The sequence below is a fragment of the Ananas comosus genome, linkage group 5 (genome assembly GCF_001540865.1).
Source record: "Ananas comosus cultivar F153 linkage group 5, ASM154086v1, whole genome shotgun sequence".
NCBI lineage: Eukaryota > Viridiplantae > Streptophyta > Magnoliopsida > Poales > Bromeliaceae > Ananas > Ananas comosus.
In genome coordinates, this window is record NC_033625.1 from 6814598 (window position 1) to 6829496 (window position 14899).

Genomic DNA, 14899 nt, shown 5'->3' on the forward strand with positions numbered 1-14899 from the left:
GCAGCGTGAGTCCATGTGCATAATGTGTTCTTTAGCTTGCAAGGATAGATTCACATAACCTAATCAAAAGTAATGAAAGATACAGAAGCCATATCTATGTCTTTAATCACAATGAACTTGAGAAAAAGTAAAACAAACGAAACATGCATAACAACATGAATAAAAACCACAATTATTCGTTCACAAGGGAAGCTACTGTTTCAATTACCCAAGTACTACGAGAGAGAGAGAGAAGCATAGTCATACAGTCATTCATTCCATCTGGGTTCGAAACGAAGCTGTTTTGTTCGGTGTTCAGGGAAAGCCTATATTTCTACAGCAAAAACTGCTTTTGAAGCAGCTGCAGCTTGCAACAAGTTGCAACATAAGCCACACCTTCAAAATCAATTTCAGGTGCCCGAAGCAGTTGAGGGTTCTGAAGTGAAGTCACTTTAATTTGAGATCACAGAGAGTATCATATCAGTTTACCGTCTCTTTGCCTTCATCCTTTACATCAATTAATCAATGAAACAGTGATATCACGTTTTTAGAAAATGGGACATCCGAGATCTCCAGAGAAAAAAAAACTTGACGAATAGAGAAAAATGACAAATGATCATATTGAACCTACAATATTGATGTACTATAATATGGGAAAGAAGATTGCTCAAGGTGGATACCCAAACCTGTAGAGAGAGAGAGAACGCGAAGGATGAAAAGACTATTTTATCTCACGTCCCACCATCAACATCAAACCCTGCCCCTGTCCATCCAGATCCAGAAGAAGTTCCTCTCCCCTTGTGCAGGACAAGAGAGCCTCTTCCTCTCCCTGGGTTGGGGGGTCTTTTCTTCTCTTTCATCTCAGTGGTTCGTTGCGTGTTTCCGCCGGAGGAAGCTGACTCTCCAGAATTATTCACGGGAGAAGTCACATTTTCTGGCGCTTGAATAGCTATATCTGTTTGTTGTGTAGCTGTTGGGTTGCTCTGAGCATGTTCCGTGGGCTTCCGATCCTTAAAAAAGGGGAAGCTTTAGTCACCACTCACACCAGAAATAAATATGTTGATATTATGTTTAAAACTTCCAAAAGGCCAGCTCTTCTGACAAATGACTTGGTGCCAAACCATGGTAAACAGCTTACCACCAAAGCCAAGAAGCAGCACCAATGAGTTTGGGAACCAAAAGTTTCAAGCTTTTGCTTTGGAAGAAATTGAAATGAGATTGTGGGTTCCAAAACTCTAATTCTGCTAATATAGGATAAGGAAATTCTACTAAAAAGTAATTATTACTTCTTCGGAAAAAAACTCCTACTCAAATAGATCCTATGCAAAAGATCCAGCCAGTACAAACAGGTCCTTAATATTACGAGCTATGGCAGGCTTTTTTTTTTGGGTTAAATTTTGGTTGAAAATCTGAATATTACACAAAAGAAAGATGTTTTGCTGAGAACATGGATGAAGGTGGATGCAAGCAAAAAATGTTTAAAACATTTTTTTGGTTAAATTTTGGTTGAAAATCTGAATATTACACAAAAGACAGATGTTTTGCTGAGAACATGGATGGAAGTGGATGCAAGCAAAAAATGTTTAAAACATTGAAAAAGAAAAAGGTTATGATGGTGGGAAAGACCAAGAAGCACTTACAGAAACATCAGAAGAGAGTCTGCTGGGATTGAGAGCCTCTAGTCGTTTCTTTAGCTCCTCTAATCTCGAATATTGAGTAGCAGCACCCTCTTGGACCTATTTATATGCAGTCATTAATTTTGTAATAAGAGAAGATGCAAAAACAAAGCTGTAATGACCAAAAAGCATGTGTAAAAAATTTTAAAATAAGTAAAAATATACCAGCTGATTTAGATCGTCACAAAGCTTCTTCTTGGCTTCCTCTTCATCTCTAACAGCCTGTGCTGCAGCTTCCCACGCCTGTAATGTTTAAACATAGTTTATACATACACGAAAAAGAGAACCAGAACTTTGACATTAGTGTTAATTTTGTACATTGAAGTTCACCCAACAATATATTTTGGCACATTAACATATCATAATGCATCATATCATAATGCATTTGCATAGTACATGTTGGGGACATGGACGATGGTTAGAGAGAAAGCTACAGTTGTCAGCCAGAAATAAAAGAAATGAGAAGGATTTCAATCCCAAATACACCAAGAATAAAAGAGAAAGGTGAATAGTTGATAAGACAAAATTAAAAAAAGGTGACAAAAGGAGAAGTAAACAGAAGATAGAAGAAAGGATTAGTCCTACTGCACCTGTTGTTATGGTTTATTTATGTCGTAACAAAGTAATGGCTTCCAATAGAAAGAAAGCTAACAAGTTGATTTATCCTCTTCTTGACCCATTGCGCCTGAACAAGGTTTTAGGTCCAATCAGGATCTTAAATAAGTAATCGAGGACAGTATAGGTCAGGCTGTGATGTGCTACAGCTGGACTTTGACTTTTGTTAGACAAATTATATCTTTAATATATTAAAAATAATGGAGTGGGTTTATCTAAGTTTTGAAATTCAACGTGGACACCCCAATTCAAAATTCCTGCCTCTGATGTATCTCCCCTTCCCTTTCTTCGACAAGATCATGATGTGGACCGCGAACACCAAATTGATGCTTCTCCATTCTCAAGCATGATGCTTTCAGCTACTCGATCTGGTGGCCACCAAGCTTCTTCTCCAACTCTGGCACCGCCCCTCTGCGCTGACTCTGGCGCCAATGCCCCTGCTCATTGCTTGCACAGTATTTTTCTCATTAGGGATTTCTTGCGAAGCAACAAATTGATGGTCCCTTTTTACCACTTCTGCAAATTGAAAGCAGCATGCAACACACTCCCAAACACTCTAAGCACAACCGTCGCCAGGCAGGCCATGCTTAATAGCACATAACAGTAGTTAATATCCTCTTTCCGAACAGGGCATACAGATGCACAACTTATATAAAACAATACAACATGGTGGTGAGGAAAATAGGGAATTTTTAAGCTTAATGAATATATAAGTGAATTGAAAACTTGTAAAAGATAAAGCAAGCACCATGTAGTAGCAAGAGAGAAGACGATAATCACATTAAAATCTCTATTATAACAAGGCATACCTTTTTTGCTTGCTCTTCCTTTAGCTTAGCCATGCGTATTCTCTCAGTTGCCAACTCGATCTTCTTTCTGAGATGCTCAAGTGCTTAAAGCATGACAAAAATGTTAAAAGAAAAAAAAAATCAGCAAAAAAAATAAAAAATAAAAAAAATCAAGGAATACAACAAAACTTGCACTGAAGCAGGCACAATAGGCATGCAAATAGAAATCATTCAAATGCAAAATGAACCTTGTTTCTTTGGTCCAGCAGTTAGTTTCATCTCCAATGATAGATTCTCTAGCTCACGTTCCACATCACGAATTTTTGAGTAGTTTTCTTGAATATATCTGCAACAAGATTAAGATTCGATATTATTCAAAAAGATAGTTTACTAGTAAGATTTATAAAGAGTGAATAACAGGCAAATGAATCGAGCCTCATTGAGCAGTTTTGACAGAAATTATGCAGAAGAACATGGCATTCATAAAATTAATGCTATCATCAGAGGAACACATATGGCGTCCCCTTTGATGACTATTATAGAAGACGCATGCTACAAGCATCTATCGGCACAAAATTTGGCAGGCGAATAAGCATGTAGTGTTTTTATCAAAATTATAGTCTAGAGCCTCCAGTAACTTGCCACTACGAATATGACACTTTAAAAACTATGATACATTTTGCAGATTATAAAAATTAACAATCATTTAGCCATGTCACCATCGTGCTGCGCCTAATCATTTTTTAGTTGTCAACTAACAGAGTTCAAGTTATATTGAGTCCCATGCTTTATGTACGTTCAACATAGATAAAATTCTTCCTAAGAACTTCCACTTACACATACATTAACCGAAAGTGTTTTAGAAGCAAATAATTACCAGGAATCTATGTTCAAATAAAGTTCCTTGTTGCTTATCAGAGAACCGGTATATAAATTTGCTTCGTCAAGATTACAAGAGAAGTGACAAATATTGTTACGCATGCCATCAGCATATGAATAAAACATAATTATTCATATAGAAAATCGTTTGAGACTCAGAGAAGCAGTTAATTTAAAGGAGAAATGATGGGCAGTGAGGAATCGACAAATTTTAAAATCATGAACAATTGAATGTTGATAGAATGAAGAATTTAAAATTGCAGGTCTGATATTACCTGACGATGGAATATCAGAAAAGGATAAAACGGTTTAGGTATGTAAACAAACACTACATTACATATCGGTAAGGAGGATTAATTGATACAAGTTTACGGCGTCACGAGCATAAAGGAGTGAAAAAGAGTAAGCACTGATGTGCAGGCCCAGTATTTGAATTAATTGAAAATATATCTCTAAAGTCTCCGCACAGAAATATTTGGCACATGAGGCTGCTTTTGTAGTCCTGATTGCGTTATTGTACTTTTGTTATCATTAAATTGTATATATAGAAAAAAAACCCAATCCTTGACGCTCGAGATAGAACTACTCAGACGCTTAACAACAAAGGGTTAAAAAGAAAAAAAAACAAACAAAAACAAGAAAAACAAAGTTGTTGTGATTTGTGAAGATCGAATTTACAGGGTCCATAAAGAGCAAGAGACCCACATATCACGTATATATAGTAACTAATGAATGAAGGTAGAGGTACTACTAAATTAAGAACCCAAGCATTGGTTCTTAAACATTCCGATCCACGCCTACATTGTTGGTAACGAGGTGCAAAACCCTAAAGAGGGACGAATTAAGGAGATGGAAAAAATAGATCTGAGAGGAGACGAGAATTATCACACTCACTTCTTCAGCTGAAGCTGCTCTTCCTCGATGACCTAGAGCACCAAAACAACGACGATGAGAAACTTCTACAGCGATCTAAAGAGATCTACACAGAGAGAGAGAGAGAGAGAGAGGACCTTCTCGGTGTAGGCGATGATGGGGGAGTCTCGGGCGAGGCCATCGGGGCCGATCTCGGGGAGGAGAGAGGGGCGAGAGAACGCCATGGATGGGCGCCGTAAAGAGAGAGAGAGAGAGAGAGAGAGGGTGGGGGGTTATTCTCCACTTCCCTCTTCTCGTTCTCTCTCTCTCTCTCTCCGCGTCGCAGCGGGGGTAGAGTCTCGGATCTGGGAATCGGAAGTTCTTGGAATCTTGTTCTGCTTTATTTTTCCCGCAGGCACCCTTCAATTTTTCTTAAATTTTCCAGAAATAATACTGCATAAAAACAAATTAGTAAACTCGATTGATTATTTTTTATTTTATATTTTAAAAGGCCAAGCTGCACCTTGCAACATAAGTAAATCTCTTACACTCTAAAGGCTATTTAACGTAATTGGTTAAAAACTTAAACGCCTGAGGTCCAAATTCCAAAATATAATTACTCCTTATCTCTACTAATTAAGTTTATTTTTAAATAAGAAGCAGCAATTTTCTATTTTAAATTAGTGAATCATTCACTATATTTAAATATTTAACTGCTTCTATATTTTGAACGGAATAAATTATTTCTGTTTTAAATTAGTAAATCACCGGCTATATTAAAATATTAATTACTTTTATATTTGAATTCCATAAATTATTCATCCTAGTAATAAAAAAAAAACTGCATCCTCCCCACTTGGCACATTTGCCTGGATCACTGGATGGAATGGGCCAGGACTTGAACAAGATTTGCTGAGCCAAGCCTGTTCGGGCGGGATTTTGGCTATCCAATATTAAAGTAGTAGATTTGGCAAGTGTCCTAGCCTAGCTGGGCTAAACTAGTTTTAAGCAAGCCTATTTTTTGAGCATAAATCCAAATCACATAAGTTGCAATTTTTTTTATTAAATTTAATAGTTTTATTAGCTATTAATTATTTTAATTTTATTTACTAGAAAATATTTAAATTATCAGATTGAATAAAATTATAAATAAATGTAATAAAATTACTAGTTTATTTAATTAAAAGTAAAAGTATTCTCTTTTTTTTTTTTCAAAAAAGTTGACTTAAGGGGGGGCCACTTCGAAATGGCCTGTAGGCTAATAGTCGAGGAGGCCACTTCCGAAAGGCATAACATAACCCTCTTGAAGCAAGCATTTCGTCAAACGGCTTAACTACCAGACACAGATACAACGAAATAGAGAAGGGGAGGAGGGGTGGGTGGGGAAGTTACCATTTACCATTTACTATTTTCCAACCGAGCGTGGCCATTACCATTGTCGTTGCCATTGCCATTACTTCTCAACCAACTTAATTCCAACCATACGTGGGTCATCAACCACCCACGCGCTTGAAAGTTGACTTCATGAACTACTACTACTACTACTACTACTACTACTACTACAAACCCTTACCCTAGCCCTAAGACGCTTCCACTCCACTCCGCCATGGATCCGTACAAGTTCCTCGGCATCTCCCTCAACCCCGACGGCTCCGTCACCCGCGCCGCCACCTTCCCCCTCGTCCCGGCGAGCCCCGTCGAGGGCGAGGAGGTCGCCGGCGCCACCGTCCTATCCAAGGACGTCCCCCTCAACCCCGCCACCTCCACCTCCCTCCGCCTCTTCCTCCCCTCCGCCGCCGCCGCCGCAAACCCTAACCCCAAGCTCCCCCTCATCGTCCACTTCCATGGCGGCGGCTTCGTCCTCTTCGGCACCGCGACCCCCTTCGTCCACGCCTCGTGCGAGCGCCTCGCCGCCGCCGTCCCCGCCGTCGTCGCCTCCGTGGACTACCGCCTCGCCCCCGAGCACCGCCTCCCCGCGGCCATCGACGACGCCGTGGACGCCCTCCTCTGGGCCCGCTCCGCTTCCTCCGACCCCTGGCTCCTCCGCGCCGACCCCTCCCGCTGCTTCCTCATGGGCTCCAGCGCCGGGGCCACCATCGCCCTCCACGCGGCCCTCCGCGCCAGAACCCTAGACCTAGACCCGCTCAAGCTCACCGGCCTCATCCTAAACCAACCCTTCTTCGGCGGAAACGAGCGCACCGCGTCCGAGAACGCCATGCCCCACGACAAGGTCGTCCCGCTGGCGGTGGCGGATCTCATGTGGGAGCTCGCGCTCCCGGAGGGCTCCGATCGCGACCACGAGTACGCCAACCCTAGGGAGGAGGGGCTCGAGGGGCTACCCCCGTGCCTCGTGAGGGGGTACAAGGGGGACCCGCTCATAGATAGGCAGAGGGTGTTCGCGGGAATGCTCGGGAGGAGAGGGGTGAGGGTGGTGGCGCGCGTGGAGGGGGAGGGGCACCATGGGGTCGAGCTCTTCCGTCCGGAGAAGGCCGCGGAGTTCGTCGCCGACGTCGCGAGCTTCGTCCGCCGCTGCCATGGCGGAGACGGGGAGGAGGAGGAGGAAGACGATGGTGATGGCGCCGCACAGCGTCGGGAGAGATTATAATTTATTTATTAGGGTCCTGCTTATTAGAGTTTTCTGCGTCATTGCGATTCGGTCCCTCCGTTTTTTTTGTTTTTAATAAATATAATAATAATAATAATAATAATAAATCGGGTCCTAAACTCCTAATCTGAGATTTCATATATTTTCATTTATTATGTATTTCTTTTAAAAAAAACATTAACTACTGTGTAAGCGTGTAGTACTGTGATTTCCAATCGTGTATTCGTGTAGGCAATTGTGTTGGCCCGCTGGGCCTGGGTCCCCCCTTATGGAGAAACTATTGCCTGCACCAGGTGTATACGTATACTCCATACAACACAACGCCCTTTTAAAGATTTAATACAATGATATAAAATAATGTAACTAATAATATTCAAAGAGCCTATGTATGTATTAAAAATGAATATTTTAAAAAATTCATCAGATATTGTGTGCAGCAATATTGTATGATTGAATTGAAAAATAATAAGGTATTGTATTTTTCAAAAATAGTAATATTTTATGCAAATTGTACTAATTTAATTACGATAAATTTTACAATTTCATCAAAAAAAAAATAAAAATAAAGGAGCATGTAATTATATATTCTTGTGCCAATTCTTTATAGTTTTAAATTTCTCACTCCAACAAAGCAACAACCTAATACTATTATAAGGCAACCCTTAATGCCAAAAGTAATTTATACATATATCTAATTACAACTAATAAGAGACTGGAGTTTGAATACTGTTTTCAAATTCAAACAAATATATATATATATATAAGTAAAAAATTGGGCGGTCCACGGCAGACGTGGTGGACAGGGTTCCAGGTAACAATTGTTCTCCTACCACCCACGTGCCGCTTCGCTAATAGCTACTGCTTCCACTCGCCAAAAGCGCCCTTTGCTTTTGTTTTTTTTTTATTTTATATTTTTCTATTCCTTTAGTTATTATTTATTTCACCCACTCGCTTTGCCCTTCGCGACTTCGATCTCCCGCAAGAAACGAGAAGTTGCGGAGGGTTTTAACAATGGCCGACGACGACGACGGCGGCGGCGGAGGCGGAGGATNGCCGCCTCATCCTCCTCCTTCGACGGCGGCGCCTTCCTCCTCCGGCTAATCCAGAAGCCCCCCCAAAACCCTAACCCTTCTTCCCCTCTCCCTCCTCCTCCTCACCTCCCCCAGTCCCACCCCTTCGACCCCGCCGTCGCCGCCCTCGGACCCTCTCTCCCCCTCCCCACTCCGCCGGAGTGGCCATCCTCGCCGCCGTTCTCGCTGCCCCACGGCCTGTGGGCCTCTGCGCCGCCGGGGTTCGCACCCTTAGGCCTCGACCCTAGGGCCCCGAATCACCGGCCCTTCCCTTTGGATCGCCAAATTCCCGAGCTTCCTCTTCGCGGGCTCGGGACCAGCCCTCTCGGCCCTCCAAGGAGCGAACTTTATGCAAATACAGCGGGGAGGAATCAGCCGGTGCCGTCTATTAGAGATCTCGGATCTCGGGTTGTCGAAGAGAGGAGACATTTGAAGCCTCCCCCCGGATTTGGGAAGGTGTTGGTGCGGCAGGAAGTGAAAGCTGAGCCCGAAAAGCCTCGGGCTTTTGTGGTTTCTGCCAAGGAGATGCAAGTAGGAAGCATGAAGATGGGGCGCGCTGAAGGTGTTCAAAGAAATGACATTCATTTATCTCAGCCTCACCGAGAAGAGAAATTTGTCCATAAGGAGTTCTCCCAACTTCCTAAAGATCTATTTGGTACTAGTGGCCGGCATTCGGGAGAGGAGAAGGACGATGAAGAGTATGAGAAGGATTTGGATAATGAAGTGGATGGGAAGAACATAACTAGGATTCAGAAGTTTGAGAGTTCTTACCGGAGTAATGTTAGTGTTCTTGTTGAGTCTAGTAAGGATGATTTGAGGGAAGAAGATGGATTAGGTGATCAAATAATGGGTTCTTTAGGGCTTGGAGATGATGCGGAAGTGAAGAATGCTGTGGCACGGATAAGTAGTAAACGGGGTAAGGTAAATCAATATTTCCTTGAATTTGCCTTCTTCACTTACACAGGAGTAAAATTCTTGCACTTATACTTTTATCCTGCTGCATACTGTATGATGAAAAATTTTATATTTTTGCAGAATTTGAAGTTATGATTGATGTTTGTTTGCCATCGCATTTTGAGTATGAGTTATTTATCTAGATTTTGATCTGTGTGAATGTATGTAAAGTTCCATCTTCATACAATTTATTTTAGTAGGACCTGTCACAACTCAAGTACGATAAACCATAAACATTGGGTTTACGAGTTCCATGACTCTGAATTTGTTGATTATTTATCCACTAAACTGTTCTCATTGTGAAATAATACATATCTTTCTCTTTAGTGGCCATGCAATGGGTGCCAGTATAACGCTTAAAATGCCCGTAAACTTTGTCTTCTACTTTAGAATTGAGTAAAATAGTGGCCAAAGGACAACTGCGCTGCAAGATTATTTTATAATCAATTTTATGCTCTCAAGTCGTGTCGGATCTGTATGCAATTTATTTGCCTAAAAACATTGTGTTTTGTTGACAAAATGTATTCCAAAATGTTAGTTGGATCATATTCTTCCCGAAGACTCGTCAAGTTTCAGACTTGTAGTAGAGGCACTTCTTGATGATCATGTTGTTGAATCCTTATATTATATGCTTACTATGGCATGAGATGTACTTGCTTTAGTGAGAATAGATGAACAGAAGCTTTGGACTTGAGCCAAATGTCCAAGGAAAGCAATGGAAAGATGATAGTCGAAAGATGACTTATATTTGAAGAAAGAAGAGGTAAGGCATGAATCCCAAAATATGAGAATTTTATGCTGTGATCAGCATATTAAAAACTCCGAGACAATAACTGATGAAGTAAGATGATAGAAGTGCAGTTGTTAGCTATTGCAGTATCAAATGAGGATTTGATTACACTTGCAGTGAAATGATAGCTGATTGAAGAAGTTCAAGCCATAGAGATTATCTGGATGCCTTCGACACCTGTATTGATAATTGCATCTATATTTATCTGAAAAGAAAGCATGCAATTACCTCTCTAAAGTTTATATTACCTTATTTATTCTTCCAAGTTTTTAAAATTTATGGATATTTCGGCCCTGTCTAAATGATTAAGTTGAGCGTGCCAACATCTACATTGTTATTCATTTTATATGTGAATTTTGGTAGTTCATTTGTTTATGTACTTTTTTTCCAGGACTTTAGAACAGATTTCTCTAGAGGACACCGTGTATCAAGCCAGCGAATGAGAATTCAGAGAAGAGTTATGCCATGTCGCCGAGACATAGATGCATTTGCACCTAGTTTCCTTGCCATTTTTGAATCCTTAGTGCCTGCTGAAGAGGAAAAAGCAAAGCAGAGGCAATTGTTACTGTCTCTCAGCAAATTGATCAATAAAGAATGGCCGAATGCTCAGCTCTACCTTTATGGATCGTGTGCTAATTCATTCGGTGTCTCAAATAGCGATATTGATGTGTGTCTTTCTATCGATGATACCGAGATAAGTAAGGCTGATATTCTGCTGAAACTGGCTGATATTCTACAGTCTGGGAACCTTCAAAATGTGCAGGTAATTTAGAACTTCTATGTCATTACTTGTTTTTAGTATATTAAACTCTTCTAGCAAGTATGTTCTAATTTTGATTGTTTCCAAAACAACAGCAAAGTTCTATAATGCTGGAACCTAATGCCTATTATCATGTTATTTGGTAAATGAAACCGATTTTCAAATCATATTTTTGTGCATTTGATCATAGGCATCTGGGATTGGGTTGTCTACATAAATTTTTGTTTCTTGGTCCCTAAGACATCTTCCTTGAAACTGCAAGTCTTTCTTCGTGGTTATCGTGGTGGTTTAATTTCAGTTTTAGCAATTAAATCTCTGCTGAGATATGAAATGAACATCAACAGATAGTCATTCTAAGCAATAAGTCTGTATCAATAATCTTACTATATACTTACTGATTTCTTACTCCCAGTTGTTATATGTACCAGGCATTAACTCGCGCTAGGGTTCCCATAGTGAAGCTGATGGATCCTGTTACGGGTATCTCCTGTGATATATGCATCAATAATCTCTTGGCAGTTGTTAACACAAAACTTCTCGGAGATTATGCAAAGATTGACGCAAGATTAAGACAGCTGGCTTTTATTGTAAAGCATTGGGCCAGATCTCGACGTGTGAATGAAACATATCAAGGGACGCTTTCTAGTTATGCGTAAGTTACACTATAGATGAACTGCTGTAGCACATGCGAGCTTTGTAACATCAATTGATCTAACATTAGTGTCTGGTTTAATTTGCAACCATGTTCAGCTACGTAATAATGTGCATTCACTTCTTGCAACTGCGAAGGCCTGCAATTCTCCCTTGTTTACAGGTACATAATGCATTGCAGTTGAAGTCCTACAGCTAAATGAACTTGTTCTTTTTTCATTTCTCGATGTGTGTTTTTGTTAACAGCAGTGGCACTTCTCATGGTGAGGGACGAGTGCTTTTACAGGGCTGAACTTAAATAGGCATAGTTAGGCAGTATACTGGGCTCATCTCAGCTACAACTGAAAAGGATACTAGTAGTTGATATTGATTTCTTTTTGTTTAAAATACTTTCTTATTTTGTCTACATGAGTTGTTGGAACCTAATAATGGTATATATGAAAATCAACCTAATACATATTTAACCAGCATGAGATTTGTAATATTTTTAGATAGATTTACTGAAATTGAAATGTGGAGCTTCTCAGACTTCTTTAAATAATATGAATCTATTGCATGTGTGTGTGTGTGTGTGTGTGTGTGTGTGTGTGTTGTGTGTGTGTGTGTGTGTATCCTTGTTCTGTTAATCTCGCATTAATAAGACCTGTTTGATTTTTACAAAAGAAAGAAAAGACATAATGCTGTTGTAGATCAGAATCATTATATTTTACTTTACATTTTTTCTAAAAAGCAGGAAAACCTATATAAATATGACAATTTTCATGTTTACCTCCTGAATTACTGAAACCAATATTTTGCCTGTTTACCTATAAGTGAAGCGACGCATATTCTCTCAAACACTAATGCGATAGCACAGAATGATTTAAAGGGCAATGTGCAGGTTTCAGTACTTTAGGGTGTCAAACAGAAAATCATGCTGTCTGTTGGTCTTTAATTTGATTTTGTTGAAGAATAAGATCTAATCTGTCAATATTTGGATTAATGTTTGCTGATTTGTTTCTATTTCTAGGCAATGGAGGCAACTTATGTTGTGACAGTAAATAGTACAAAGTACGCCTACTTTGACCAAGTTGAAAAGTTGAACGGTTTTGGTGGCCGAAACAAGGAAAGCATCTCAAGGCTCCTTTGGGCGTTCTTTCAATATTGGGCGTATCATCATGATTATACAAATGATGTCATATCTGTTCGCATGGGAAGCATCATAAGGTAATAATCCTTGATTGTTTCTCGATGCTAATTTAATGTGGTTAGGGACGTAATCAAGGATTTAAGTGTCCATCGATACGGGCCGTATCTACCATGCCGTATCGTGCCAACAAGATATTGGCACGATACAGCCCCGGTGCCGATAGCACAGCTCAAAATCCTCTATTTTTTAAATTAGTAAGTAATTTTCTCAATAAAGTGCAAAAGATTTGATAAAAATACATAATAAACAGTTAAAATATCTTGTTGCTAAAGAAAATGATTATTTCATGCTATTATGTGTCAACACATATGAATTTTTTGTGACCGGCACGACTCGGCATGCACTGTGCCGTACCGTGCCACCAAGTTTCCGACACGACCTTGTGCCACGGTACTTAAATCCTTCGACGTAATCTTGCTTAGTTATTTATGGACATTAACTTAAATTCACACCTTTTGACCTATCTCTATTTTATTGTAATTAGATGGTTTAAGCATTATAATCTTCTCCCTAGTCGCGATATGATTGAGCAGCTGCCCTCATCTCGTGATTTATCATCTTGATATTATTCATGCATACTCCTGCTTGGTTGATTCTATTTCCAACTTCTCTTCTCAACATCAACTAATGAATTTTAGCAGAAAAAATGACATACCAGATGCTACTTTCCTTTGTTACTTTTTCTTTTTCTAACACTTGAAAATGTTCTTGACAGTAAACAAGCGAAGGATTGGACGAGGCGGATTGGAAATGACCGTCATCTAATATGCATAGAGGATCCGTTGGAGATCACCCATGATCTCGGCCGCGTCGTAGACAAATTCAGCATCAAAATTCTTAGGGAGGAATTTGAACGGGCTGCAAATATACTGCAATATGATCCAAAGCCTACTGTTACTCTTTTTGAGCCTTACGTGCCGCCTCAGCGACACCTCCAGGATAAAGACACGTTGAGCATAATCGAGAATTGAACTATATGCCACAAACGCCTATCGTCTTATAATTTTTTCCGTGAAGGAAATATTTACTATGCTCCTTTGTGTATAGCTGTAACTATAGTGGCGTATTTTGACACTACTGTAAAGAAAATTGCTCGTTTATTGGGTATCCAAGCCACTTCTATTTAGTAGTTAGTAAGTTCTGTGTTCAACAAAAATTATGTTATGGATTTGCTTGGGGTTGTATATTTTGCAACCACTGGTTAGTTATGTAATGAAATTATTGGCCATCGAACAAGAATGGAAGTGATTTGAGATGTAATGGAAGTGATTTGAGATGTTAATAGTTTGGATTGAAATTGGGAGAATGCGTTTGTGTTATTGCTTTGTAGCTGCTACTTATTTTCGGGCATATTCGGATGTCTAATATGCCTATAAAGTTGATTCTTTGGGACTTATATCAATTGAGATTATAGAAAAAGGTGTAGATTAGTGGGTCTAGGACAAGAAGTGTCTACAAGTCTATTTTACAGCAAAATCATCATAATCTCAGAAAATAAAGAAGCAACATGTTTACTATTATGCTTCGATCCGTATTATTAACTCTGATTTGATTTTTTTTGTTAGATACAATTTCAATTTTTAGTGGAGTCCATCCACACGCATATCACATAGATTGCGTTGAACACACGAGGAGGACATAACAATATGATCGTGCAATTTAGGAGCCAAATAATTTATGTTAGTAAAATTAAGTCCAACGTAAAAACGAAGAGAGAAAAAAAAGGAGGGTAGATAATGGCAAGCAGGCTCTTGACTAGGGTTTTCGTAGGGAGGCAAAATGGAAGAAACTGCATATATAGGAAATGAAATCACAGATACGAGACCGCCAAAGTGCTCAAATAATCACACTCTGCAACATTATACGAAAATGGAAGCACCAGTCAAATTTAGTAAAATTACTTATTCCTCGGTCGAAGTCGATACAAAAATCAGCACAACAAAGAATGAATTAGTACTCAATTTGCACCAGTGTACCTTCATCGAAGCCAATTTTCTACAGAAACCCTCAAGATGATCTTACAGATTGAGTTGTAATTGACAAAGTAAATTATTCCTGCAAAACCATTTGTGAGTAAATAACATCACCATA

At 39.7% G+C, this 14899-nt stretch overlaps 3 protein-coding genes across 3 annotated transcripts; 2 read left to right on the forward strand and 1 right to left on the reverse strand.

Moving 5' to 3' along the window:
• On the reverse strand, nucleotides 118–5219 carry LOC109711031 (stress response protein NST1). The gene is made up of 7 exons (XM_020233907.1): nucleotides 4948–5219; nucleotides 4832–4863; nucleotides 3307–3404; nucleotides 3080–3162; nucleotides 1821–1898; nucleotides 1620–1715; nucleotides 118–989 (listed from the first exon to the last, which is right to left on the reverse strand). The coding sequence occupies exons 1-7, from the start codon at nucleotides 5032–5034 to the stop codon at nucleotides 711–713; spliced, it is 753 nt and encodes a 250-aa protein (XP_020089496.1). The 5' UTR covers nucleotides 5035–5219; the 3' UTR covers nucleotides 118–710.
• On the forward strand, nucleotides 6380–7765 carry LOC109711030 (probable carboxylesterase 8). Its single transcript, XM_020233905.1, has one exon. The coding sequence runs from the start codon at nucleotides 6396–6398 to the stop codon at nucleotides 7392–7394; it is 999 nt and encodes a 332-aa protein (XP_020089494.1). The 5' UTR covers nucleotides 6380–6395; the 3' UTR covers nucleotides 7395–7765.
• On the forward strand, nucleotides 8453–14105 carry LOC109711032 (UTP:RNA uridylyltransferase 1-like). The gene is made up of 6 exons (XM_020233908.1): nucleotides 8453–9385; nucleotides 10600–10971; nucleotides 11397–11620; nucleotides 11719–11782; nucleotides 12629–12825; nucleotides 13524–14105. The coding sequence occupies exons 1-6, from the start codon at nucleotides 8990–8992 to the stop codon at nucleotides 13777–13779; spliced, it is 1509 nt and encodes a 502-aa protein (XP_020089497.1). The 5' UTR covers nucleotides 8453–8989; the 3' UTR covers nucleotides 13780–14105.